The sequence below is a fragment of the Falco punctatus genome (genome assembly GCF_963210335.1).
Source record: "Falco punctatus genome assembly, chromosome: 14".
NCBI classification, from domain to species: domain Eukaryota; kingdom Metazoa; phylum Chordata; class Aves; order Falconiformes; family Falconidae; genus Falco; species Falco punctatus.
In genome coordinates, this window is record NC_137594.1 from 3,575,479 (window position 1) to 3,601,409 (window position 25,931).

Consider the following 25,931-nt stretch of genomic DNA (forward strand, 5'->3'; position numbering starts at 1 on the left):
GCATCGAATAAGTGACCTTTGTCTTGTCTTTTATTTTCACTTTCGAGCTCTTGCCTTCCAGAGGTCAAGCAGTTTATAAAGCTTGGCAGCATTAAAGAGGCAGGATTAATCCTCCCAGTTATTTTATCTTGCTGGCCACCATGTTATCTTGCTTTTGCCAGGGTTAGTAATTACGCAAAAAAAAATAAAAATGTTCCAAAATGCCACAAGTCAGACCCCAGAGAACCCAGGAAATTTGTGTTAAAAAGCACAATCTTTGCAAAAATACCCTTTTTCATCTTCGCCTCTCCATTTGGAGAGTCTTTGCAGTTCTTGTTTTTCAAAAAAAGGAACAATTCTGATGTAACGACAGGAGTCCAGGAGCTGGAGATTTATGGGGGAAAAAAATAACAAGTATTGTACAGCTCATCGTAAAGCGGTAAGAAACCACCTGTGCTTCCCTCAGGCCTTGTTAAACCAGCTCTGCAAGAAGGCACTGTCGCTTTGCTTCTTGAATATGGTTTGTTTTATAAGATTATATCCATCTGGGGCAAAGGAGTGGGCGAGCTGGGCCATAAACCTCCATCAGCTATAACACGTCCCTGTTATTTAACCCCTAATTATTTAACCCCTATAGTAGGATGCGGTATCTCTTATCAGGGGTCAGTGGGAACACCACCTCCCCCGTGCACTGATAGCAGCAACACCCCCTCGTCCAGAGTTAAACATTAATGAGCTGTCACAATGCTGGATTACCAGGAATCTGTTGAGCTAAGGTCATCCTTAGGGATGAATGATGAAGTTTATTTTAAATATCTGTGGGATATGGTGGGTCAGGGCTTGGAGGGAAGACTCGCGTGAGTGTCAGCAGTCCCTACCACGGCTGAGGTCTCTCTTGGCTAATGTCAAGGCTTCATCAGACTTCTTGCTTTGGTCTTGTGGTCCAGCGGCTGCTTCCTTCCAGATGTTTAAAGGAAAAAAGCCAGAGAGGCAGGGGGAAGGCTTGGTTTCTGAAAGCCCTTTCAGCGCTGCCTTTATTGCTGCTAATGGTGTGGCACATGGTTTTCTTGTTGTTCACGTGAACCTCTTCGGATGGTGGCTCCATCTGAAAGGGTGTGTGGCAGTGAGCTCCCCCGTCTAATTACCTCTGCCAAGCAAAAGCGCTGCCCTTTGGGGGTGGGGGTTAATTTCCCATCTATTCCTTTCACCTAATGGCTTCTTGTGCTTAGAGTACAAGCCATGAAAACAACTCTTAACCTACCTCCTGCCTCCCACCAATTATTGAATACCTGGATTTTATTCCTTCTCATTTGTCTTTCTAACTACCCTAATTTTTCCAGTTTCTCTCATCAGCGTTTTCCCAAGCTCTTTATTGTTTTCTGATTGCTGTAATTCTGCAATATCTTTTGGCACTAAAGCACGGCTCCCCCGAGGAAGAGGCTCATGAATTTATACAGTGACATTATGCAGGCTTTTCAGATGAGTCTTGGGGCTGATTTGGATGCCCAGAAAGGCTCCTTCTGTTCCTGCCTCTCCTGTCGCTTCATCCCTTTAATGAGCGGATGCGCAGAAATTAGAAAGTAGAAATTGCTCAAGCGGTTTGCTATAAAGAGTCATGAAAGTCTGGGTCAAGAATTTTGGAGACTAAATGCTTGGTCTCCTCCATTCTTCCTCACTCTCTACACCTCTGACTCGGCAGGGCACTTCTCTCTTCATTTGTCAAGACAAGAGTTTCAGCCTGGGAGGAAATTTTCCCCGTCGTACTAATTTTTTCTTCTTCTTGCAACTGAAGCACATTTGAGAATTTGTTCCTGAAACTTCCCATGTTCTAATTTTACATGACGGGGCTGTCAGAAGCAGCGCACGAGAGAAACAAGATCTCCTCCACAGCTTTGGGGTGACTGTGCTGCCTTAGGAGGGATGAAACTCAGAGGCTTTTCCCCTGCTCATTAATGCCAAATTTCCTACCTTGGCTCCAGGGATTTTATGTGACAAAGACTCAGCCTGAGCCCAACACGACATTCGACATTGGTTAAATCCTCTTTAAGTGATACTACCTCTTTTTTCTCACCTGGCAGAGGAATCTGCCTTCTGAGCAAATACTTGAATGAACTACGTTGGGGTGCTGAGAATAAACACGTTCCCTGGGAGCTTATTTATCTTACAGGGCTGCCCCAGATTAAGGATCAGGTGAGACAGGAGCCAAACATTGCTCTAGGGCTGCTTCAGGCAACCTTTTCTTTCCTCTTCCAGTAATTGTTTCTTTTCCAGTCCGAGAGTGGAATTAAAAAAAAGAGTCGCAAATTACAACAAGAGATTCCGCTTGCGAAATATTCTGCAGTTTTTGAAAGGCAAGAGCACGCAGCTGCACGGTAAGTGCTGGTGGGTGGATTGAGATGCACACACTCATGTCAGGATCTGGTGGACTTGCACTGATCAGAGATCACTGTTTAGGTCCCTGATTCTTCACGACTGTTCCTGCTAGCTCATCCCACTTGAAAAGACCTGATAGTTGCAAATCCTGTCGCTGGTGAGAACAGCTAGTGCTTCCTAAAGGTCCTCCAGGCAGAACGCTCAAGGACAGAGTGGGCAAGTGGTTTCCTTTATGGCTTGTTAGTTATCTGCCTCCTCACGAGTGCAGGATAAGATGAGCAAAGACTAATGTGTAATTACTTGGCTGGGAACCAGGAGGGGCTCAGAGAAAACATCTGAAAATCCAAACATCTTCAGTTCTGGGAAGGTTTGTGTTGGCACCTGGTGGTGGGGTTTGACCTCTGTTGAATGTCAGCTAGGACCTGCAGCGTGAATTTGCAAATGAACCTCACAGCAAGGTTCAGTCATGAATTGATGGATGTGGGCTTGGGGTGTTGCAGTCCCAAGGGCTTTGAGGCTGAGGTCTGTAAATGTCGTCTACTACCCACGAACAGAAATCAGTGTCTATCTGCTCCCACGATTATTGGTGGGAGGAGGAAGACCTCCTGGACTGAGGTCTCTCTGTTAGCATTTTTCTCTCATGCTAGTTCAACAAGAGCAACATGGCTCCAACTCAAGGCCAAGCCTTGGCAGTCTTCCCAGAACCACAACCAGGATCAGTCATGGTGCCCAATACTGTTTTCCTGGCCCCTAATTAGTTGGTTTGCATTAGCACAGATGTTCGGGGTGTCTGACGGCACATCCGCCGTTGCTCTTCATGTCTCATCACTCAGAAGCCTGCTGGGGCTCCATTTTTTGGAGCCCACAAGTGTCATCCCCTTCTGCCTGATGAGTTTTTTCCTCTTTTCTGGCCCCGTGGTGTGTTGACAGAAGCAGGTCATGGGACAACCTCTCACGTGGAATGAACCGACTGCATCTCGGTGCAGTCCATTCTCACCTTTTTTTTCCCTCAGAGCGGCCAGATTACGACCATAAAAGGGAAAAACGGAATATTGGGCGCGGAGCCCTGCGCCCATTGGCTGAGCACCCGTTCGCAATGGTTTCAGGGGAAATAACCAAGTCGGAGTAATTTTTGGGCCAAGAATAAAAACAATGCAACAAAGCCATGTGGTTCACCATTGAAACCAAGGCAGGACTTTCGGTGTTGGTGCCTCCTGTTGTTCTTGGTTCCACCTGCGTGAAACTGCAGCAGGGCCCTCACTTCCACGTGGGCACAGTGTCTCAGCCGCACGCAGGTCCTGCTTCCCGTAAAACAGCTCTGCAGCCATGACCAGCTGATGTCACCTAGGGTAACATCTGGTGTTGAACTGGAAGGATCTGGTGGCCAGGTTGGCCGGGAACCAGAACTGCAACCACCTTCTGTCAACCCATAAACCATCTCTGCAGCCATGACCAGCTGATGCCACCTAGGGTAACGTCTCCTGGAGGTGAACTGAAAGGATCTGGTGGCCAGGTTGGCCAGGAACCAGAGCTGCACACACCTCCCGTCAACCTGGTGGCCTTCTGAGTTGGGAAAGCCCAAGCACCAGCTTCCTGTGGTTGGATACCTATATCCATGCCTGAAAACCAGCAGAACAAAGTACCTTCATGCCTGAACATGTCTTCCACCCAACCCTTGTGAGACCATTTGCATAGTTAAAAACAGGACTTTAACCTCCTGAGACACTCGCCTAAAATGTGCCACCAGCTCTGAGTTACAAGATTTAATAAATACGATAAAAAAAGGCTGAGAGGGTTTCCTGGAAACTTTGGCAGCCTTGCCTTGGGAGCAGAGCAGATGTTGGCAGCAAGCAAAGTTCTTGTAAGCTGTAAAGTAATTTTCCTATTTAATGGTTAGCCTGAGAAATCTGACGGCTGGATTAGGGTATTTGGGCTCAGGCACATGGAGAGCTGAAGTATCAGCTTCACCCCTTCTGGGAAGGCCACGCCTGTGTAAATTCTTCACTTGTTGCCTTCATCCAATAAGAACAAGAGGGTTTTACGGTTAATGCTGTTCTTGGAATTGGGCTCCTGTCACTGAGCCGATTTCTGCCTTGCCTTGTGTGCTGAGGGTGGCAGCTGGGCCATCTGCAACAGGGAGCGTCTCTTCTGGAAGGCAAACCCAACTGCCTGCAGAATGAGCCAGCAGCCTGGCCACCATGCTGGAGGATGTTTGCATTAATCACCTCCCAGAAGAAGTGTCTGGCAGCCTTTGGTTCCTTCCTTAAACTGAAACAGGGTGTTGGTCCCCCCTCGCTGGCTGCTCCAGGCAGCATCAAGTTGATAATCTGCTCCTTTGGCGAGTCCGTCCAAGTCCAGGGATGATGAGCCTTGCAGGTGGCTGCGCAGATGCTGCAGCTGGCTCTTTTCATCCCTTGCTTCAACTTTCCTCCCCATTCCTCCTTGCATGCTCCCTTCCCTCCCAGTCTCCTCCCTTTCCTCCAGGCAACTTGTTTTGGATAAGCACTGGTGATGCTGTAGATGCTCCTGCACCATCACCCCACCTCTCCCTCTCCATCAGGCCCCTTCCTCTGCTCTTGCCCCGGTCCCAGGTACCTTTTGCTGTTCCGCAGTAGCAGTGCCTGGGTTCTCCTCGCTCCACCACTTGCTGCAATTTCTCTGCCTGTTACCACTGCAGCTATTTCTTCAGTGGTGACCGCAGTGGTGAGCCCCAGGACCTATCGCAGCATCACAAGTCATGGTGTTGGCCCCACAAAACCAGAGGGGAAGCACAGCGCCTTACTCATTGGCATCGCAGTGATGCTACCCCATCGCCTCCTTCCCAGCGGGCAGTGGTTTGGGGAGAAGGGGAAGAGGTGGCTGTGTTCATATCAGGGCAGAGTGCCCGCTTCGTGGGGCTGGTCTCCTCCATGGCCATCCACCCAACATCTTGGGGCTCTGCGAAACCAGCCTGGCTGCAAGAGCCACAGTCCAGATAAAGCATCTTTTGCAAGTCAGGGATGAAGGTGGTGTTTGAAGGTTTGTTATCAGTGTGGTTCGGGGTAACGCTGGTGGTAAAGCAGCTTTGAAAATTGCAGCGGGGACTTGGGTAGAGCCAGCCCAACCAGAAGTTGCTGCTTGCTCCATTTTAGTACATAGACTTGAATCATCAGGTCCTTGGTCTAAACTACGCTGTTCTGCAGTATACATGAAAAACTTGCTGGAAGCACCGCTTAAGCACTATGTGTATTTCAGAGATACCCTTCTCCTTGGAGAATAATACCACCCCAGAGCAGAGTTGTGCTGATGTCCCCATTGTGCAGACAGCAAACAGAGGCCAGGGGACACGGCAGGATTTACCCCAGGCTGCAAAGGAAGCCTGTGGCAGAAGCACAGTGAGTCTGCCTCCAGCTCCCAGCCTAAGCAGGCTCTAGTCTCCCAGACCACAGGTTTCCTTTCCAGCCCTTCAGCCCTAACCCCAAACCAGCCTGCAGAGAGCAGGAGGGAATTGCACAAACTCCTTGGCTGCACTTCAGAGAAAGCCCCTGAGTACCACCTGGGTACCCCTGGGATAGTGGCAAGCCCAAGTCCCAGGCACAGCCCAGATCCTGTGCAAGGGACACCTGGCCCTGCTCCAAGCAGCCAGGAAGAGTGAGCTAGAAGCTCTTAAGGATAATACAGATCCTTCAAAAGGCAGTATCCCTTATCAAAGGGCCACTTTTCCCCAGCAGGATGGGGACACTGCCACCACGCTGGGTGACACATTGCACAGCGCCTGCAGAAGAGCAATAAAGCCAAGCAAGATGCAGCAGGGCTAACTACAACAGGCAAATGAGCATTGAAAAAAATAATAATAATAAAAAAAAAAGCTTTAAATACATGACAGCTTGGTTGAGTCCCTGTTCCTGTATTTGCTTAGCTGAGGGCTATCTTTATAAGACCTCTCTACCAGATGTTCCCGCATTTGCATGTGGGGTGAAGGGAAGGGATGCTCAGCAGGTCCCAGGGGTGCTGGCTCGGTGCTGGAGCCAGATGGCGATTGCCACCCAGTGGCTGTGTGCGCCACGCTGCCTTTCTGCCTTGCAAAGTCCCTAAAAATAAAGCATCACTTCTGCAAGCGCAGATCTTTTTGGCAGCTGAAGCTGTTGCTTTTCTCTTCATTAGCGATGGTGAAGCCTGCAGCACAGTCGGTTTGTGCTCAGAGTGCTCCTCTTTCACGGCCAGAGTGGTTTGGCTGTGTATGGGAGATATAAAAGAGCTTTTTTTTTTTTTTAGTGCAAGCCATTGCTGCTGCTGAGCAGCTGAGCCTGGCACCGAGGGAAACTGCAGCTCTGGCAGAGCTGAGAAAACCTTTCTGACACACTTTGGCCCCTACCCTGACTGAGGCACCACCCCAGCCTGGCAGACCCCATCCACAAACCCCTCACCATCAGCATAGCAGAGACCTGGGAGAAATATAGTCATGTCTCCAGGGCCCTTTTTTCCCCTGCCCCAAGCTTGGCCATCAGCTCAGGTCATGACAAACAGTAAATCTGGAAGCAATTTCTACATCTCTGTTTGCTACAAGTTTCCATCACAGAGAACACGGTGAGAGACACCCCAGCCATCAGAGGCAGCAGGGATCTGGACTTTGATACCATTCTAGCTAATCCCTCCCAGGCTGGAGCTCATTTTCAGCTCTAATTTTCTGCCTAGGATATAAACAGCAATCTCCCCACACACCCCCCATGCCCAGCAATCAAAGTCCTCTGCTTAAACTCTCCTAGTAATCTTTTCCAGGTATATCTCATATTTTTGCATGAATATTACCTATAGAAGATACAGTCAATAAAGAGAAAAAACTCCCACTGCTTGCAGCAGAGCTAGCTCCATCCCCAGAGCAAACTTTCTTACCCTTATTTGCATTGCTTACATTGCAAACAAGCCTCACCTTTATATAGACACCTCCCCAACAGGCTTAGTTGATAACAGTCCCTTTAAATTCAGCAGAGTGCACCCCACTGTGGCTAGTGTGGAGCAGGGGGAAAGGAAGTGCTTTTATTACAATACTTTTTTAAAAAGATTTTTTTTTTCTGGTATTTCAGTGGTTAGAGCAGCAGGTCATGTACCTTGTAGGCTATGTAACCTGTCTGCTTGGGTTGTATGTGTTTGCTGAAGGGAGGTGAAGGGGCTGAGCTACTTGGTTGTTCCTTTTTTTGCTTATAGCTGCTGCTGGAGCTGTTAGGCCAGCATATTTCTTGCATTTCATCTTAGAAGTACATTGCATCCCTTAGAAATGCTTTGAGTAGGTTGCTGCTAAGCTATAGCTGTCTGAGCCTGGGGAGAGCTGTATCAGAGTGGATGGCCGCTAGCAGATTTTTGTAACAGCTTGCTATTAAGCATAAATTACCTGCTTCCAAAGCTGCAGGGAGATAACTATTTCTTTAGGGTTCAGTAACCTTTCTGGTGAGTTTAGGTGATGGCTGGCAGGGATGCTGCAAGTGCTGAGGGGCATCAGCTGCTCTTTGCCTTTGCAGCTAGAGAGGTGGCATTGCTGCTCCCCTTGCCTTGCTGGTTCCTCCCCATTGTGGGGGGGCATGGGTGTCCCCTCTCCTTTGCTCTGTTCCCTTCCTTGGGGGGTTTCTGCTTAGAAAAGCCCATAAGGCTGATCTACAAGGAGAGATGTGCCTGTGTTTGCTGATAAATAATGCTGTGGTGTGTTTGTGTCCTGCCAGCTGATGGAACTGGGTGTTGCAAGGGGCTCCCTCCCCTGCTCCATCACACAGGTAATGAGAACAGCTGCGTGAGGGCTGCTCGGTGACTACCTCAAGGTGCTGGTGTTCCTCAGTGACCTCCTCCTTTATCAAAGCAAACTTTGGAAAATGAGCAGGACTATTTACTTCTTGGGGGGAATTTGGGAGGACCTAGGTGCTCTGTGTGGGTTTGCACTGGGTGGCCAGAGCTGTGAGACTCAGGTCTGTTCTATGCCCCCAGAACAAACCCTGATGGCAGTAGCAATTCTGTGGGGGGCTCTGAGCAAGCCCTTAGTTAAGAAGAAATTATTTTCTCAATTGTGCTCCCAAGGCACAGGGCTTAACCTAAAAGCTCTTCTCAGCTGCCTGCTTGCAGAAGTCACCTGGTGCTTTTGCAAGGGAAAAATCCCAGTGCTGGTTGTTCCAACACTAATTGCAAAATAATCCCAGTGCTAGTTGTTCCAGCACTAATTGCAGACTCGCTCTGAAGCTGCTTGGGCACCTGAAGGCACCACTGCAGAATCATTCCATGCACAAAGCCTTGTCTCCTGCAGCAGAGAGTCGGTGGGAACTACTCGGCCACTGCTAAACCTTGTCTGGGTGCAAAACTTCTTCCCTGTTGCTCCTTCATGTCAGCATTTAGTTTACACTTGGTTCATCTGAAAAAAGAAAAGCAGCAGCCTTTAAACCATTTCCTCTTTCTGCAAGACCCACTGCTGAGCCAAGAGACAAACACAGCTCATGGGGTTTGACAAAACTCTGACCATACATCCTTTGAGTTAGGTTCAGTGGGGGTGAAATCAACCTTTTTGTTATATAATAGCCTGGGGTTGCTATAAATACTGCTGTGCTGGCAGCCGGAGCATCGGTGGGGGAGGTAAGAGCCCGTGGGTGCTTGGCTTTGCTGGCTGAGCCCTGGGATCTCCTGGGAGGTTGGTGCTGTCAGGAACTTTCCTGCAACCATCCCTCGTGGGGTTGGTCATCCCAGGGACGTGACTGCCCTTTGCTGGGTCCAGAAGGAGCCCGGGGTAACTGGTGTGTGCTGCAGGGCAGGTAGGGCAAATCCCAGCTGCTGTGTACGTTGTTTGGAGAGATGAAGGTGAGGTTGTAGCAGAGGGAGGCTTAAAACCAGCTGATAGATGTCTGCTGGTGTGCCTGGCTAAACTGGGACCAAAGCAGGCAAAGACTGGTCTGTGCATACACACGTAGCCATAGATAAGCCTCGGTGGAGCCCTTCATTTGAAGAAGGCTTAGATCTCACTGGGACACAACCATGGGATGCAACCCGTGTTTGATATGGAAGAACATTCCTTCTCAAAACTTCTGTGCCAAAGGAAACACGCAGCAAAGCTTAAAGCAGAGAGTGATTTGTGGCCAAAGCTGGGTGAAAAGAGGCAGAAGAGTGGAGGGGGAAGGTTATGAAGGTATCAGACTAAGTTTGGGTAGGTATCTCAGGACATAGCTTCCAAAAAAGGCTGCCAAAAGTTTTTTGGGCATGGTGCAGGCTGAAAATGGGGTGGACCAGGCACCTCAGATGATCTTTTCTGACTCCCATAAGCAGGATGGCAGCCTTGCATGGTGTATGCAAGAGGGTAAGGATGTGGCATCCCAAGCCCCATCACTAGATTTTCCTCATTGCAGGGACATCATCCCCCTCAAAATCAATTTCTAGGATCAGTGCACACTTGATGCCAACCCCTGTGGTTGGTCCTTTCCCCAGGAGCCATTCAAGCCTGGGAAGCAATCCCTGCTGCTTTGCTGGGAGCTGTGTGCAAGGTGCAAGCTATGTGTAAGCTTGCTAGGTTAGATATTGCTGCTGGTGTAGCACAGGCCTCGCAACATGGGCATCCTCGGCCCAATGGGGAAGACTGGGATATGAGAAGCAGAGGAGAAGGGGCTGGGGAGGGAGAGCCCTGAAGGCTGACCAGGCTCTCCAAGGAGGGGTCTGGGGCAGGGTCGGAGGTGGGGAGGTCCTCTCTGCCCACAGCAGGGAGATAGCCTTGTGAGGCTAAAGCTAGCTGCCCCAAACCCCTGAGGGTCACAAGGGAAAGCTGCAGGCAGAGGAAGGGGCGATGGGTTCACATCAGAAGTCCTGGCCTGTCCTTTCTCCCTGTGGACACGGCTCACACAGACCCTGGTGCTCCAGGGGCAGGGATGCCAGCCAGTTCAAGGAGCTGATCCTGCCAAAAATAACCTTTCCAAAAAGCGCAATTACTATTTTTCTGACTGAATCAACTCCCCAGGGTGGCTCAGAGTAGACACAGGGTGGGAACATGCTGCAGAAGGGCTCAGTCTCAGCCCAAATTCAGCTGCAATGCCTTACAACTGCCAAGAAACTGCATCTGAAGAAGCTGGCTTTCCTCTTTTGCTGAGTTTTGCTCCAAAAACCTCTTCTAGGTCCATACCTTAGCGCTGGGTAGAGACCAGTCTTCTTTAGGTGGAAAGGCAAGAGGCTACACGCAGGCACAGAGCAAGCCTTGCTTTGGGTGACCTGCTAGAGTTTCTCCTGGAACAAATCTCCTGCCTTTAGACCCCAAATTAAACTGGACCTTCATTCAGAGAGATAAATCCCTTCACAGTTGGGAGACTCTGAATTTGAATCCCCCTCTGAATTTTTCCAAGCCGTTTATATTAAGCAGCATTTGCAATGGATGCTTAAGCGTGGTGATTTAGGTGACTATCATATTAGAATGCCTTGGGAGCCAGAAAACACAGTTTCTATGGGAGTTTCTTGTTGAGATTAAATAATATTTTCCTATTTATCATTGCTGATTAGCAACACAGTATTTAGGATGCTAAATATCCACCAAGTGATACCTTTTGGCAACCATCAAGTTTGCAGGAAGGAGCAGCAAGGCAGAGGAGCTCTACTGTGCCATTTGCCCGGAGTTAAGCTTTGGGCAATCTCCTGTCCCGTTAGATAAATAGCTATCGTGAAATAAGGTCAGCTCCTAACGACCTCTCCCAGGGCTGTGCTAATTCAGCTGTTTTTGCATTCTTTGGGGAGAGCACGAACATGTTTTAGCACCTCAGTGTTTTTAGCAAAACGCAGCCACTGAGCACATCGGGAGCTGTTTGAAGGTGCTGGGCATTGCAAATGGGCCACCCAAATTAGCAGCCCATATGAGAGCTGTGCTGGGAGGGATTTTGCACAGATCTCAGCTGGAGGAGACACTGCCCTGGCAGCTGAGCAGCAAAAATGTCACCCTGACTGCTAACAAGAAAGCAGAAACTCAGCTTTTTCCCCTAAATCAGCCGAGAGAAGGCATTCTGGGGTTTCAAAATCTAACCTTTTCTCAAACTTCCTTAAAAATGTAACTTATTCCTTCAGTGGGCTCTCTTTCCCTAAGGCAAGAGGGGAAGTGGAACCATTTACCCATAGTGATTTTTAAAGTGTCTGGTTTTATTCCAGAGTATTTTACAAAGCTTCAGAAGAACCACAGTATTTAGATGCAAAGCTGAATGTTTAAGAAGGCGCTTTTGCATCAGGTCTTTTTAACTTTTTATGCTCTATCCCTCTGGCTGGTCTATCTGTCTGTTATAGAGCCATTAAATGGCTATATAAGATGTTGCCCAGCCTAGCAGGTATTTTTTTAGACACCTTAATAGAGCGATTATACTGTCTTTTTAAAATTGTTCCCAAAAACCTATCAAGAATGGTGGTATTTATGTTTAATTTCTAGATATAACTACACTTCTTGTATTTTGTTTATGCATGCCTTGACATAAAATCGGCACATCTATATAGTAGGTATGAATAATACTCTTCATAAATATAAGAAGCTTTTAAAACATTGTCCCAGCTAAATCCCATCCCAAATCAAACTGATTTAGAGAAGGAATAAGGCAAAAGCCTGAATCTATGCTTTTCTGCCCACGCTGCTCTCTTTAAATGGCCTGTCACACACTTCTCAGCTGCTCCCCGTTATCTTTTCCTGCAGAAAGCCCTGATGCAGCGGGCAGATGCATTTATCAGTGCTGTCCCCCCGTTCCTGCCTGCCCTGGATGGCTATCAGCAAAGGGGCTTGCAGTTTTACCGCCCGGTTGTAACGGGTGCATGGCTTTGTAATGATTTTAGGAGAGCCGTTGTTCTCTGCGCGGGTACCAGCCGCATCGGAGCGATGCGCAGCGCAGCGCGGCGCGTCCCTGTGACCCGCGCAGGACCGCGGCTCGGTGGCTTCCCTGAGCAGCGAGGAATGGAAGGGAACAGCCGTGGGGTCGGAGCGAGAAGGGACTGGGCTAAACCTGAGTTCAGCTGAACCCGGGGTTCCCCGCTGCGACCCGCCCTGGGAGCTCCGGGGCCGGCTTCTGCGGGAGGCTGCCTCCCCCTAGCGAGTGCGGGGCGGCGCGGCTGGGAGGTGCGAGGGGTCCTGAGCGGCACCGGGGGTGCTGGGCGGCACCGGGGGCGCTGCGCGTGTTGTGGGTGCTGGGCTGCACCCGCAGTGCTGCGTGCGTCTTGGGTGCTGTGCCTGTTACAGGTGCTGTGTGCGTCTTGGGTGCTGTGCATGCTATAGGTGCTGAGCTGCACCCAAGGGTGCTGCATGTATCTTGGGTGCTGTGTGTGTTGTATGCTGTGCCTGTTACAGTTGCTGCGTGTCTTGGGTGCTGTCATGTTACAAGTGCTGTGTGCATCTTGGGTGCTGTGTGTGTTACAGGTGCTGGGCTGCACTCATCGTGGGTGCTGTGCCTGTTATGTGTGATGCATGCATCTTGGGTGCTGCGCGTGTTACAGGTGCTGGGCTGCACCCACTGCGGGTGCTACATGCATCTTGGGTGCTGTGTGTGTTGAGGGTGCTGCACTACATTTCTCGGGTGCTGTGCTGCATGCATCAAGGGTGCTGTGCATGTCTCGGGTGCTCTGCTGCATGCATTCAAGGTGCTGCGCTATACACATCAAGGGTGCCGTGTGTACCTTGGGTGCTGTGGGCGTGTTGGGTGCTGTGCTGCACACATCCCGGGTGCTGTGCATGTGTCTCGGGTGCATGGCTCGGATATTGCACTGGCCTTGAGAGCTGTGCATGTCACGGGTGCTGGATTCAGCAGAGCCCCTGTGCTGAGCCTGCGGCAGGTTCCTGCTGGCTGCTGCCTGGGGAGCAGAGGCGATGCCCCAGGCAGGAGGGTGCTGCGGGACAGGCAATTCCTGACCTGGCACAGGATCTGCGGGTGCACAGATGAGTGGGCAGCTAGCTGTGAACCAGCAGCCTGAATTTATACTGAATTGGTGCTTTGGGTCAAGTGGCTGCTGTGTTTTTAATCTAATCCTAGAGCCCCCAGGCAGGATTTGTTGTGCTGCTGGATTTTTCATTTGCCAGCAAGGGTATGATTTCATCAAAGGAGCTGTATAATTTCACCGCATCCTCAAGGGCTTGCCTGCAGCTTAGCTCCTCCAGGCTGCCCTTAGCAACCAGTGCAGGCAAAACGGAGCTACACCACCAAAGGTTCTTCCTACCTGCTAAGAGCATCTCCCCAGGGTGCCAGGCAGGGCATGGGCAGCGCATGAGCACACCGAACCCCTGGTCCTCGCCCTCTGCCCTGTTACAGCAGAGCCTCTGCTCCTGGCACAGCCGCAGCTGTTGGCTCCAAAGCGCTGGATGGATCCTCAACCGGCGGCAGGCGGCAGCTCATGCTGGGGGACCTGCAGGAGAAACGCTGTGAGCTGTGGGGCTGGAGGCAAACAGGGCAGCGAGCTACAAGCATCCTCAGCCCGTCTGGGCTGACCTGCAGGCTCTTGACCCTGCTGTGCGGGTGGGTGGAGGGGGGAATATTTATTGCCCCAGCAGCAAAGATCATGGTTCATGTTTTTTTCTAGCCAGAGGAGTTAAGGCTGCTGCAGAGCTCTTGGGGAGGCATGTTGCTCGCAGAGCCGGAGGGAGCGGGGGAAAACAAGATCAGCAATTCGCTGGCTCATCCTTGCAAATAGGTTAATTCCCTTCCCACACAACCAGTGACCCCGGGGAGCCAGCGTGCTGCAAATCACGCCAGCGGCGGGGGCTCAGTCAGGAGCTGCAGCAGGGTCAATGCGAGCTGCAAATCTTCCAGCTGGGGAACATATGCAAGCATGGCAAGCAAGAACAGCGAGAGGGGTTATTTCCAAGCCTTTCTGCCTTGGCAGCTGATGGGGTTTCAAAAGAGAGATGTTGTTTTCAATGCCTGAAGTGAAAGGTGGGAGGTTGATGTTGGGGATGAGTGTGGCAGCGGCTGGCAGCTGCAAAGGGTCCCCAAGTGATAGAAGAGCAAAGGTCACCCATGGGTGAGAAATCTGGGGAACGGCAGCAGACCGCAGTGTCTGTTTTGGTCACACTTAGAGAATGAGCAGGATTTATTGCATAGAAGGCAAAAACTAAGTGAGCTGAATGTGCTAGAAAAATGGGGTCTGGAGAGAAGCACATGCCAAGCAGTAATGTTGCAGGGTAAATGTGTGTCATTTGGCCAGTTAGGGAATAAATGGATCTTGTGGGCCAAGACCAGAATGCAGCTTTGCTGTTTTCTGGATTCTGAATCACGAGATGCTTTCCCCCTCCCTCCAGAAGTGGGCCTGTTTCTGTTTTGCTTCTGCCATGTGTTGATGAAGGCTGAACACTGATGCTTTTGGGGCTACCAGTTAAGCAGAAGAGCTCACGGGCACTGGGGCCAAATTGATTTTCCTTAAGGAGACCTGCTTGGACGTCACCAGCGCAGGCACTTCTGGCTCTGCTGGGGCACAGGAGCCAGCCTGCCTTGATTTCTGGGTGTGCCCTCCAAAAAGATGTGTTAGTAATAACCACATCCGCATCCCAGGGACAGGTTTCCCCTGCCAGCCCACCTCTCCCTCCTCATCTGCTCCCCAGGCCACCTCCCAGCCCTGAGACGGGATCAACTAGGGCTTTAATTTCAAAGCCTGCTCTCTCCCCCCTCCGCCTCTTTTTCTTCTTGTTTTACTTCGCCCTCCGGCTAAATTTCCTCCTGCCTTGAAGATACATATCTCCCCCCACTACTCTTGGGCTTTTATATAGCACCTATTAGCCTGCTACCTACGCCTCGAAGAGGGGGAGCACAGATGTGCTGCAGCTTCCAGCCTTCCTCCGACCACCCCCCCTCTAAATCCCCCAGGACTCAAGAGGTCTGGAAAGCCAACAGCTACAGCTCCCCCAGGTGCCATATAACAGCAAGGGGGCTGTTTCCACCAAAGGGTCCCTGACACACAGCCCAGCCCATACATCAGCTGGGGGACTTTGATTCAGATAGCGATCTGCACAGGGCTTACCTTCAATTAAGGGTGAGGGATGGGTTTTATGACTCTGGTTTTCCCCAGACGATTGCTCGTCGGCATCAGAGGGAAAGGCATCGGCTGTTATCAGGACCCGCAGCAGCGGTGTGGGGGGAATGGGGTCTTCTCCCAGGGAGGGGGGAATGAGGGGTGCAGGGGAATTGGGGCAGGTTTCTCTTTCTTCTCCTCTCCAAGAAAATGACTGGTGGTAATTGAGCCTGACCCACTTTAGACCAAGAGTGGAGATTCCCTGTGACCCATTTTGTTTAAAATTATAGAGATAGTTGGGGAAATAGGAGTGGTAGAAAATGTGTACAGGCTGCGTTTGAGCACACAGTGCTCCTCCTATCCTCCCTCCCCTGTCCTCCCGGACAGACTCCAGCAGCCGTGTGCCTGTGCTTTTTGTCTGCAGGGCAAAATTGGGGTAGAGGATAAATAGGAAGAAATTGGCCATTTTCTGAGGAAAGTCAATGTTATGACATGCAGCAGTGCAAATAATCTGCAGTACTATTCAGTACACCAAATATTAACGGCACCACCTAAAGAATTTGTGGGATTAGAGACAGGGAGCCTCTGTGCTGATTTTGGGGTGTGCAGCCAAAAACGCACCCCAGCACAGAGCCTGTTTGCATCTGTTCCCCTGCTGCACACCCAGACCCCTCTGGGTGCATTAGAGATGGGCTTGGTTGCATTTTGGGTTGCTTACTTTCTTCCCGCTGGCAATAAATCTTCAGCCAAACCTGTGATCAGCTTTATAGGGGGGTGTCACCCCAACTTTCTGGGATCAGAGATACACTGGTGCAGCTCAGGGAGCAGCTCCAGGTACAGGGCTGAGCAGCTGCTCATCCCTGCGAGCAGCACCGAGCCCTCCTCCGGTGAGTGGTAGCCAGCCGTGTTCCCAAACAGTATCTGCTGTTATTGCATTAATTACAGTAATCTAATGGGAAATGTAAACAGGAAAGCTCCGGGGGGAGATAAGGGGCGAGGGGACGAGAGGCAGGGGCCGACAAGCTCCCTCTGCCGCGAGGAATGGAGTTCAGAGGAAAGTTCATTTTTCAGCGAGCGGCTGGCTGCCGCTCAAAGGTGTTAATTGGGGTGGCCAGATAGCAACTGGGACACTGTCCCCAGCCGTTTCCCCTTTCGGTGACAATCGCATTCCTGGGGCTTGAAGTTCAGCCTGCGGGGCATGGCGGGGTCGGGGCACTGTGTTGCTGTGTGAGAGATTATTGCTTTTTTTAATCATCCAGGTTTTAATCGTACCCAAGCTGAGCAGCATTGCTCTGCCGCCAGGCAGCTGAGGAAAGGTGGAGGTGGATGGAAATGGCTCTTCCTTGGGACTTTCTCAGCACAAGGCATCAGAGATGGATGCACTGGATGGGCAGGAGCAGCGAACTCGCTGTTGGGGCTCTAAACCCCTCACCCTGCTTCATCCAGAGCAGAAATCAGCCCACAGCGCTGCAATTTTCCTCGCTGCATCGATGTGCTGGCAGTGCCTGGGTGAAGCAGGCTTTTCCCGTGTCCTGGCCCAGGGCTGCCAGCCCCTCAGCCCCTGCCCCACTCCTGTCCACCCCACCAACGCCTACGGGCGTCTTCTGGTTCTGCCTCTTGTGTTTGGATCCAGGGAAAGAGGATACAGGCTTGGGCAGGGAAGGAAACAGGACAGCAGTGAAGAAACTCCTTCTCCTTTTACTCCACCTTCCCCTTTTATTTTATTCCTCTTTAATTCTCATTTTCGTGTCCACAGAGCGGTTTCTTTGGCACTTCCCCCCTTCAAAGCTCCAGCCTCTTCTCCCTGGCTGCACTTAAAAATGCTGTGCCTGAGGGAGAGGTGTTCTGTGGGGGTCTTATTTTTATTTTTGGAACAACCATATCCACAATCATCGATCATCTGAAAAAGCCCTTTCTTAGCAGTTATTTTCCCAGTTATTTTCTCTGATCCTGCCTGGAAAGCAAACACTGTGAGCAGTGAAACTGGAGCTGGAAGACCCCAGGAGCCGCTTCTCCATGGGGAAAGTGTGAAGGCAGGCACCCAGCTCACGGTCGGGAGCTCCTGATGCTGCAGCATCCCCTATGCATTGCTGGGGATGTTTTGCCCCTATAGCCATGTATGTGTATGAGGGTATGGTCCCCAAGCCCTGCATCTTCCCGGGTAACTCATCTCTCAGCACAGACCTAGCTTGGCCTTTTCAAGACTGGGAGGAGGCAGATCCCAGTTTCCACCCCTGAGACCTTTCTGTTCTCCTGAATTTTTTCCTCCTGGCCAAATCAGAAGAAAACCTAGGTTTTTTGATCTGAGCTCATTTCTCAGCAATGAGATTTTTTTTCTTCCCTGGCTGCTTTCAGTCTTGGGGGGGGGGGGGGGGCGGGGCAGTGAGGGGATGGAGGGGGGGAAGGAGGCAGATGAAATTACGGTTTATGTCACCTCCTTTGGCATTAAAGTGGCAAGTGGGGAACGATGTTTGAGCTGCCAAAAACATTTATTTTTATTAAATCCAGTTTCCACAATAAGAAACACTCTCCATCACGTTCCTCACTCCTGCTGCCGGATGCTCCCAGCTCATTGCATGCAGCTCCCAGGAGGATCTGGCCCTTAAGGAGCAGGAATCCAGGACAAAAGTCTTTCCAAAATACCTGTGGCTGGAAGATGATGACCAGAAGCACATCAAAACCTTGTGCAGATCCAGAGAAAGCTTTCGCTTACCTTTGCATTCAGCTTGCACAAAATCCATGTTCAGTGGATTTGCATCGTGAGCTTGTGATGGGAGCAAGGAGCTGCTGGGGATGGAAACCTGGGATGTCACGTCAGTCCCTGTGCGCTCACCCCAAGGCTCCTGCTTGGGTCTGCGTGAGTGGGTCTGTCTGCCCTGTGGCTCTGCTTCCCTGTTCTTGCTCCAGGAATGACGACCTAAAAAAGAAACAAGGCAAATTGCAGTGTCACTCAGGGCTTCAGCCAGAAAACGGAGCCAGCCTGAGAGGGAGCAAGGCCCAGGCTGTTGGCACGCACCGGGCGTGCTGTGATCCCAATTAGCTGAACGAAGAGAAACCCAGTGAGCAGATGAACACACACCCCCCCCCCCCCCCCCCCAGAAGATAGTACCAGCCTCGTCTGGTCCATATTTTCTGTGATGAGCTCAAGGGAAGACATTCTCAACACAGGCTGATGGGTGGGAGGAGGAAGATGTGGGACAGTGCTGGTGGTGGTGGGGTTCTACTTACTGCAGAGTTGTCATTGCTAAGCTGCTGCCTCAACCCCAAAACTGGTGTGTGGGGACACAAAAGATGCTGCAAAAGCAAGAGAAGGTGCAGTACCACCACCCCATTTCCTCAACTCATTCGACTTGGGTGAAAATCCTCTCTCCTTGCAAACCTGGCATATTTTTTGTGCAGCCACTCCAGCAGAAGCATCCAGGAGGTGGGCTGCAATACATACAGGTGCGTAGGTGGAGCTGGAAGCCCTCCACGGGTGAAGCGGCCCCACTACCTGTGTGTGTGGGAGTGACTTGAGCGAGGTGTCATTTTGCAGAGGTTGCATGCCAAGCCAGCTCTGGAGAGCCTGCCAAGATAAATGGCCACGCTTCCTACAAAGAAAAAAATTTCTTCTGAGTGGCCAAGCAGAAGGTAGACTTGCTTCAGGGCAGGTTTCACTTTCACAGGAGTGTTTTGAGTGTTTTGGGGAGGAGAAAGTGAAAATGACAGAGTGGGCTTTGTGAGATGCTGCAGTGCTGCAGACACCCACTCCAAAAATGTGCGGGCTGGGAACGGCATCCTGGATCTGCTCCAAAATGCAGCTTTGCTATTGAAAGGAAATCCATGTACATGCACACATATAGGCATATACATTACATGTGCCCATGTGTATAACAAAGAGGTGTGGTTATATTCCATTTCTCCATAATTTGGCAAAACAGGCCAGAATGGAGAACGAGACTCCAAGAATGCCTGTTTGCAAATGAGCTTTTATTTTGCCTTAGGGAGCAGAGGTTTGCTGGGGCACAGCGAAGATGTGTGAGCCGAGGCTGAAGGGCTGTGGGCTTGTGCAGTGCCATGCACGGGGTCCCAGCTGGCTGCAGCAACCTCCTGCCTCCTTCCCAGGCTTCACCTGGTGGGGCAGCCCCCCATGTCATGTTCCATGTGGTGGTGGTGGTCCCACCGGTTCAGCATCACCACCCCATCCCACCCCGATAATCGGTATCATCAAAACAAACAAATGGAAGTGGAGTTGGTGGCATAGGTGTAATCAGACCAGCTCAGAGAGTTCTGCTCCAGGGTGAAGAGCAGAATTGATGATTAAAATTAGTGGGAGCGTAACCAAAACATGCATAGTCCTGGCTCTGGCTTTCCTACCCGCCCAGAAGACAGATTATTTATTTGAATAGGAGCTCTTGCAACTGGAGATTTCTTGTAACTGATATTTAGGATTTTTTGAGGGAGAAGAGTTAAATATGGAGAAGAAATGGTTGGAAATGGGCTGTGCATGCTCTGCGTGAAATGAGTCACGCTCAGAGACAAAAGCCCCTTCCCTGGGGTCTGCCAATGCCCCTGGCATCTCTGGGAGGACCTTGTTACATCCTCCCTGGGTTTGAAAACCAAGTGTCACGATTGGAGTGGATTGTAATTTAGTGGCTTTATCAGAGGAAATTATTTTGCTCAAACCAAAACAAATTTAGATTTTTATTTGCAGACATTTTTCTTTGCAGGCAGGTTTTGTTTCTCTTTCTGAGTGTGTCCTTGTGTTTTCATTTGGAAAGGAAGAAAAAAACCCTCTGGCACTCTTGGCAAACAATTTTCCCCTTGCTGCTCCCACCATGAGCCTGAGCAGAGTGCAGAAATCCTGCACATCTCTTGTCAAAGTCTAAATGAAATTAATTCTATGGATTTGAAAGATGTTGGGAGTGGTAGGAATCTCCTCCTCTCCCTGCCTTTTGTGGAAGTCCGCAGTGTCGCTCCTGCCAAGCCTGTTGCTTTGACTTCAGCTGGATTTACATCTATGTCATTGAGAGCGTAACGTGGCTCTGAACCTCTTTGAACTCTGTTGTCTAGAGGACAAGGAAAGCGTGTAAACCCAGCTATTAAAAAGCCTCTCTTCTAGCGCTGGTCAATTTAAAATACATCTGGAACAATAAAAGGAGGGACTGTGCCAACACTGTGCTTGCTGAGCCGTCACCCCATCATCCTGCTGGCTGCAGAGCTCGCCACTGCCCCTGCCCTGTTTTCCTTGCTTTCAAGTTGTCTTCTTTATAACCAGAGAAAAGTGACGCGTCTGCCAGTCTGCTCTGAAATGCAAGTATCCCAGAAGGTGAATTTGTGAATGGTTGGTTGGTCATTATGTGCCTCGGGGCCATCATTTTATTATTTTTTTTTCCACGCCAGTTGAGGGAGGAAGTTTGCAGGATGTTATCAGCATCCTGTTGCTGTGACCTGCTGAGCAATAGCATGTAAATATGTCTCCCCTTCACCACACCCCAGTGTCAACCTTTTGGCTCCTGTCTGCTGGCCATGTTCTGCAAGATTAATGTGTTTTTCAACCGTGGACAGGACCATATAGCTGAAAGGGATGCATTTTTATTTTTTCTTGGGTGTCTTTTACCAATTTCCTGGTATGCAGTGCTATAAAGCATTTCTGGCAGCATTTCTGGAGTGTGTTAACGAGACCATTTCTGGCATGGTGCAGGCATCTTGCCATGGGACAGCCAGCAAACATGGTCAAGGTGTCTCATGTCTGTGATTTGGGAGAAAGGGATTTTGGCTTTCTGGTTAGATAGTCACTGGTTGCAGAGCACCACCAAAAAAAACCAACAACGCCCACAAAAATACCCCAAACCCAACCAAAAACCGAACCAACAAAACAATAGAATAAACCCAGGAATTATTCTCTTTGTCTTGAGTGAGGACAAATGTTTGCTTTTTAGCAGTTTGAGGGGTTTCCTCCAGAGCAGCCAGTACTGCACAGCTTGGATGGGCCATGTACCGTGTTCTCACAATATTGGCCATTATCCACCTAATTCCATGTTCCCTGTCACTACAGCTACAGGCAGAGCAGCTTTCCATTGGAAATAGCTTTACTGCAATCAAATCCTTTGCAGGAAATACCTTCATTTCACTTAAAAATGTTAAGAGAATATGAGAGACCCGTTTGAGCCTTCCCATTTCATATTGATGTTCATGTAATTCTATAATCACATGGTACCTCTAATATTAGCATAATATTTCAATTGCCCTGGAACAAAACATTCCAATGGTTCCAAATATATATATTTAGGCATTCTTGTTCCAAGGGGAAAAAGAGAAGAAAGTGAAGTGCCAACTCTTCAGACTGCCTCAGGGTGAAAACTAAACTCAGAAACTCCTCTCAGAAGATGTTTTTTTGCTCTTTCTGCGTTTCATAGCCCAGCCCATCTGTCCACATTGCTGGCTTTGGAGCATCATCATAGAAAGGTTGAACACACAAGCTTGGCTCTTTTCCACGAGCATCCCTTGGGGATGTGCAGCACCCAGGTTCGGACAGCCTGGGCTTGGCAAGAGGAGAGAAATTCATTGCCCTGGTGCAGCTAGTGTCTAGGCTTGACTCAGCCCTCCCACCCTGCCTCACCGCTGCCAGATCTGGTACCCAATTTGAGTGGGGTTTAATGGAAGGGTGGAGATTTTGGAGACCTGAGGTGCTTGTGCATTTTTGTATGGGTGAGTGGGTACAGAAGAGGATCATCTTCACCTCCTGCACAGGGAGCCAGGCTGAGCACAACCCCCGCGAGATGCCAGAGACCCTGCAGGCAAAGGAGAAGCACGAACAGCCCAGTGTGGAAAAGGCTTTGCCCAGAATAGGGATCATGTTAGCCACCAGAGAAGCCAACCACGAGACTGAAAGCCATGGGTAGCCAGGTTTTGTTGGCTTCCCAGCTCACTGAGCTACTTTTGTGTTTGCCGTGTGGTTTCTGAACTGCTGGGTTACACCATCTCAAGCGGGGTGAGAAAACTGAAGGCTTAGGACAGTATTGGGGCAGGTGTCATGTGATTTTCCTATTCTCTGTTTTGCTGGAGACAATATTGGTCTATGTAGAGGAATTGTAAAGGAATGAAGGCAGGTTAATTAACACTGATAATATACAGCTGTGGGCTGGCTTCAGGGGCGGTGGGTTGGCTGACGTGGATGATGTGCAGCTGTGGCTGGTTCCTGCTAAGCAGTTAAATAGCTCTGAGGGGGATGGAAGGGGAGCTCTGGATGAAAAGAGACCTAGAAGAAGCAGAGGGAGAGCACCCAGGGTGTAGGAGAGGCCCTGGGAGAAGCAGGGAGCCTGGGTGAGGAGAGGCTGGCTGGGCGAGGAGCCTGGAGAAGGACGGATCTGGATGCAGCAGAGGCAGAAGCTGGGTGGCCTGGCCTGAAGAGGATGGAGAAACAGCACAGACAGTAGATGAACCTTTGAAACCTTGTGGGGATCGGTGGCTGTGCCAGGGCAAGGTGTGGGAACTACTCACTGAAGTTAACCTGGTGTGGGATGGTAAAAGCCTTGTAGCAGCCGGCTAGCTTTGGTAGTGCTGTGACAGGTCTATATAGTCTTGTCCATCCAGGTTCTGCCCTGATTTAGGATTTTACTTGCTGGACCCTGCTGGCCCATAAAAGCCAGGTGGCTCTAGCAGAGAGGCAGCATTTCTAGCAACTGGGTAGATGCCACCACTGAAAATTCATCTTCTCAGTAGTGCCTTGTCTCATGATGCTCCTGTGGTTTCTTCCTGCGGCTTTTCCATGTCCACGGGTCTTGAAGCAGCCACCCTGCCCAGGCTTCCCAGAGAGATCCCTGTGTCCTTTCCCCAATCTCAAGCTTCTGGCTCTGCTCCTCTCTCCCAGCAGCTGTCTGCTCATTGAGAAATTACTCCCCAAGGCTGCTTGGGACTACAAACAAGCATGCAACAGAAACAATAAATTACACCAACTGTCACTGGTCCTGCCAGGAGATGCAATAGCTGAGGCTGGTTCAAACAGCATTAATTCAAAATGCTGATAGAGAAGCTGCTGGAGTTATTGTTATCACGGTGCCTTGACAGGGCTGTCACCTCCATGCCAGCTGTCGGGGTGACATGGTGCATTTAAGGATACTTCCTTAGGAGGGGTTTGTTGTTGTCCCTCCTTACCTGCAGATTTGCTTTGCAAATGCAAAACTGCTGGGGATGTGGGTTTGGCTTGTGGAGCTGCCCTGAAAATCAGGTCCTCCTATCCTGACTCCAAGCTGATGGGATCCTCATGGGACCAGCCAAGACCTCCAAGGAGCGATGGTCATCAAGGATGGTGTATCAGCCAGGCTCCTCTGTGCTGGCTTGGGTTTCAGGCTTTTCACCCTCTGTATGTGCTCAGTGTGAGCTCTGACAGAGCTGAGGTCTGAGGGGTGGGTGCATCAAGGGCTGGAGGCTCTGACGTGGTTGTGGCCAAGGAGGAAAAACTGGAGCCGCTCTTGGCTCCTGGAGAAGCCACCATCAGCTTTTGTCATCCCAAGGATGCTCAGTGATGCACCAGCTGGATGCCCCAGGGTTGTGATGTTGTTTGTCCGGGGCCCTTCCTACTCACAACAGACCAAGCCGATGTTTGTTTTAGGGACAAAAAAAGCAGCCTCCAGAAAGAATGATTCCGATTTAAGGTCCTGTGCAAGCTGCTCGTTTCTTAGGGCTCTTCAGGGAACTTTTTCAACCCTGTTCTATCCAGTGGCCTATTTTTCATCTGGTTGATGGTAAAGACACCCTGGCTGGTCCTCGTTGCCAGTGAGAGGGTCGGTCATGGCTACGCAGCCTTTCGTAGGATCTGTCAAGTAACGTCAGCCGTGCCTTTGCGCCCTGCACCTGGGGGACAGTAAATCTGTAGGCAAACATTAGGCCTTCCTGAAAAGCTTGACATTGCAGGGAGAAAATAAAAAGCTGGAGGGTTTTATTATCTTTCGCCTTATTGTCTTTTTTTATTACCTTTTGGAGTCACCCTGGAGAGCAATCTTCATCCCACATCATGGCCCTGCCAGACTTCCTCTGTTGTTGCTGTGACCTAAGAAATACAGGCCAATGCCTTCCCCTGCTCAGAGCATTAATGAACCCAGCCCCTCATTAGAGCCCTAAACTCAATGGAGCCCTTTTTCTGTGTGGTCTGGAGCTTCAGCGGGTCTTCCAGGGCTTGCCACCCCCCCCCCCCAGATCATCATCCCTTCTCCTTGAAAATAGGGATGAGAAGCTGCACTTCCATTTGGGGGATGGAGAGGTTGCAGGTTCCTCGTTTGCATGGCTGGCGCTGTGGTGGGAAGTTTCTGAAACCCCCCAATAATTCAGGGCTGGCTCCGAGGGCGATCTGCACGGGGGAGAGGCTCGGCATCTGGCAGGAACCTGGAGGGATGCTTCTTGCAGGGAAACTATGTGCTTTGCTAATTCATGAAGCACTTATCTTCTGCTCCTGCTTTTAAGGAAGACAGAGTTGGAGCGGAGGAGGTACAGGGCAGACCAGATGGCCGGTTGCAGCAGGCGTATATCCTTTAACGAGAAGGTATAAATGAAACACCATTGCTGAGGTCAGCATGGGATTATAGGGACTCCTTTTTGCCCTTATCTCTCCGAAATATGCAGCCTGGCCTCTGCTTTCCTGTGAAATCAGGAGTCGACTAACAAACTGTATATTGAAATGCTGAGGTGAATGCACTGATGCTGATGTTCTCTCGCAGCAAGGTGCCCAGCTGCATCCTTAGCTGCAGACTGGCTTCACCCCTTTATCACCAAGCCCTGGAGGTACTCGGTGCCTTATTCCAACATCGCTGTAGTCCGTGGAGTTTTCCAGCAAGAAGTCATGCTCCATCCTGTGGTTAGGGAACTGCTGGACATCAGGTGTGACGGTGATAGCTGCTAGGGTACATTCATGATGTAATTTCTCCGTGTTGATCAAGGTTTGATTTGGATGTACTGTTTGGATTTTTCCCCTAGCAGGCAAAGAAACCTTTTAAGGAGGAAAAGCCATGGCAATTTCCTTCCAATTTTTGCTTGCACCTGGCCGCCCATTCTTACTACCCCTTCCAAGAAAGCCGGGGGGGTTCAGTCTAAAAGGAAGGGTGGGCAACCTGCAGTCAGCAGGTCATGGCCTGGTGAAGGTTTGCAACCTGGAGGGGATGTGTCCCCAGCCAGCCCACATTTCAGTGACGGGGCTCTGTGCGGGTGGCCGGCTTCGCCAACCCTGCCTGCAGGGTCTGCTCTTCCTCTCCCAACAGTGACTAAGGTCCAGCTTCTCTTCCTACATGTCTTCTCCCTTTGGCAACAACTCTAATATAGTTCATTAATAATGTGATTACGCACCTGCTTCTGTGGGTGGAGTTGGTCAAAAATGAGCTTTGTTTTGCCAGGACACTTTTGTGAGAAATATTTTCTGGCCAAAACATGATTGACTGGTTTTTTTTGCCTTTATTTGCTTCAAAGCATGAGGCATTGACTTAACTTCCTCAAAACCTTGAAAAATTCTGCTTAAAATGGGAATACTCTCCTAAAACATTCAGTCAACCTGCTGCTTATCCATCCCTGTGGATAGTGGGTTTGATGCAGGTTGCAGCCACCGAGGAACTATTTTCCAGCCTTCTACTGGAAAACAGCAGCCCTCTCATACCGGAGGCACCAAT

General features: G+C 50.2%; 1 protein-coding gene and 1 long non-coding RNA gene across 2 annotated transcripts in view; one reads left to right on the forward strand and one right to left on the reverse strand.

The window, feature by feature from the left end:
- Nucleotides 1-25,931, forward strand: part of LOC308073039 (uncharacterized protein) — a 61,133-nt gene that overhangs the window by 8,110 nt on the left and 27,092 nt on the right. The window contains exons 4-5 of the mRNA XM_080410771.1: nt 353-418; nt 2,251-2,351. Coding sequence (XP_080266897.1) covers nt 353-418; nt 2,251-2,351 — 167 coding nt within the window. The remainder of the gene's footprint in view (nt 1-352; nt 419-2,250; nt 2,352-25,931) is intronic.
- Nucleotides 13-24,389, reverse strand: LOC308073067. Its single transcript, XR_013931892.1, has 2 exons — nt 18,011-24,389; nt 13-13,698 (listed from the first exon to the last, which is right to left on the reverse strand). It is a non-coding gene; the product is annotated as an uncharacterized lncRNA (long non-coding RNA).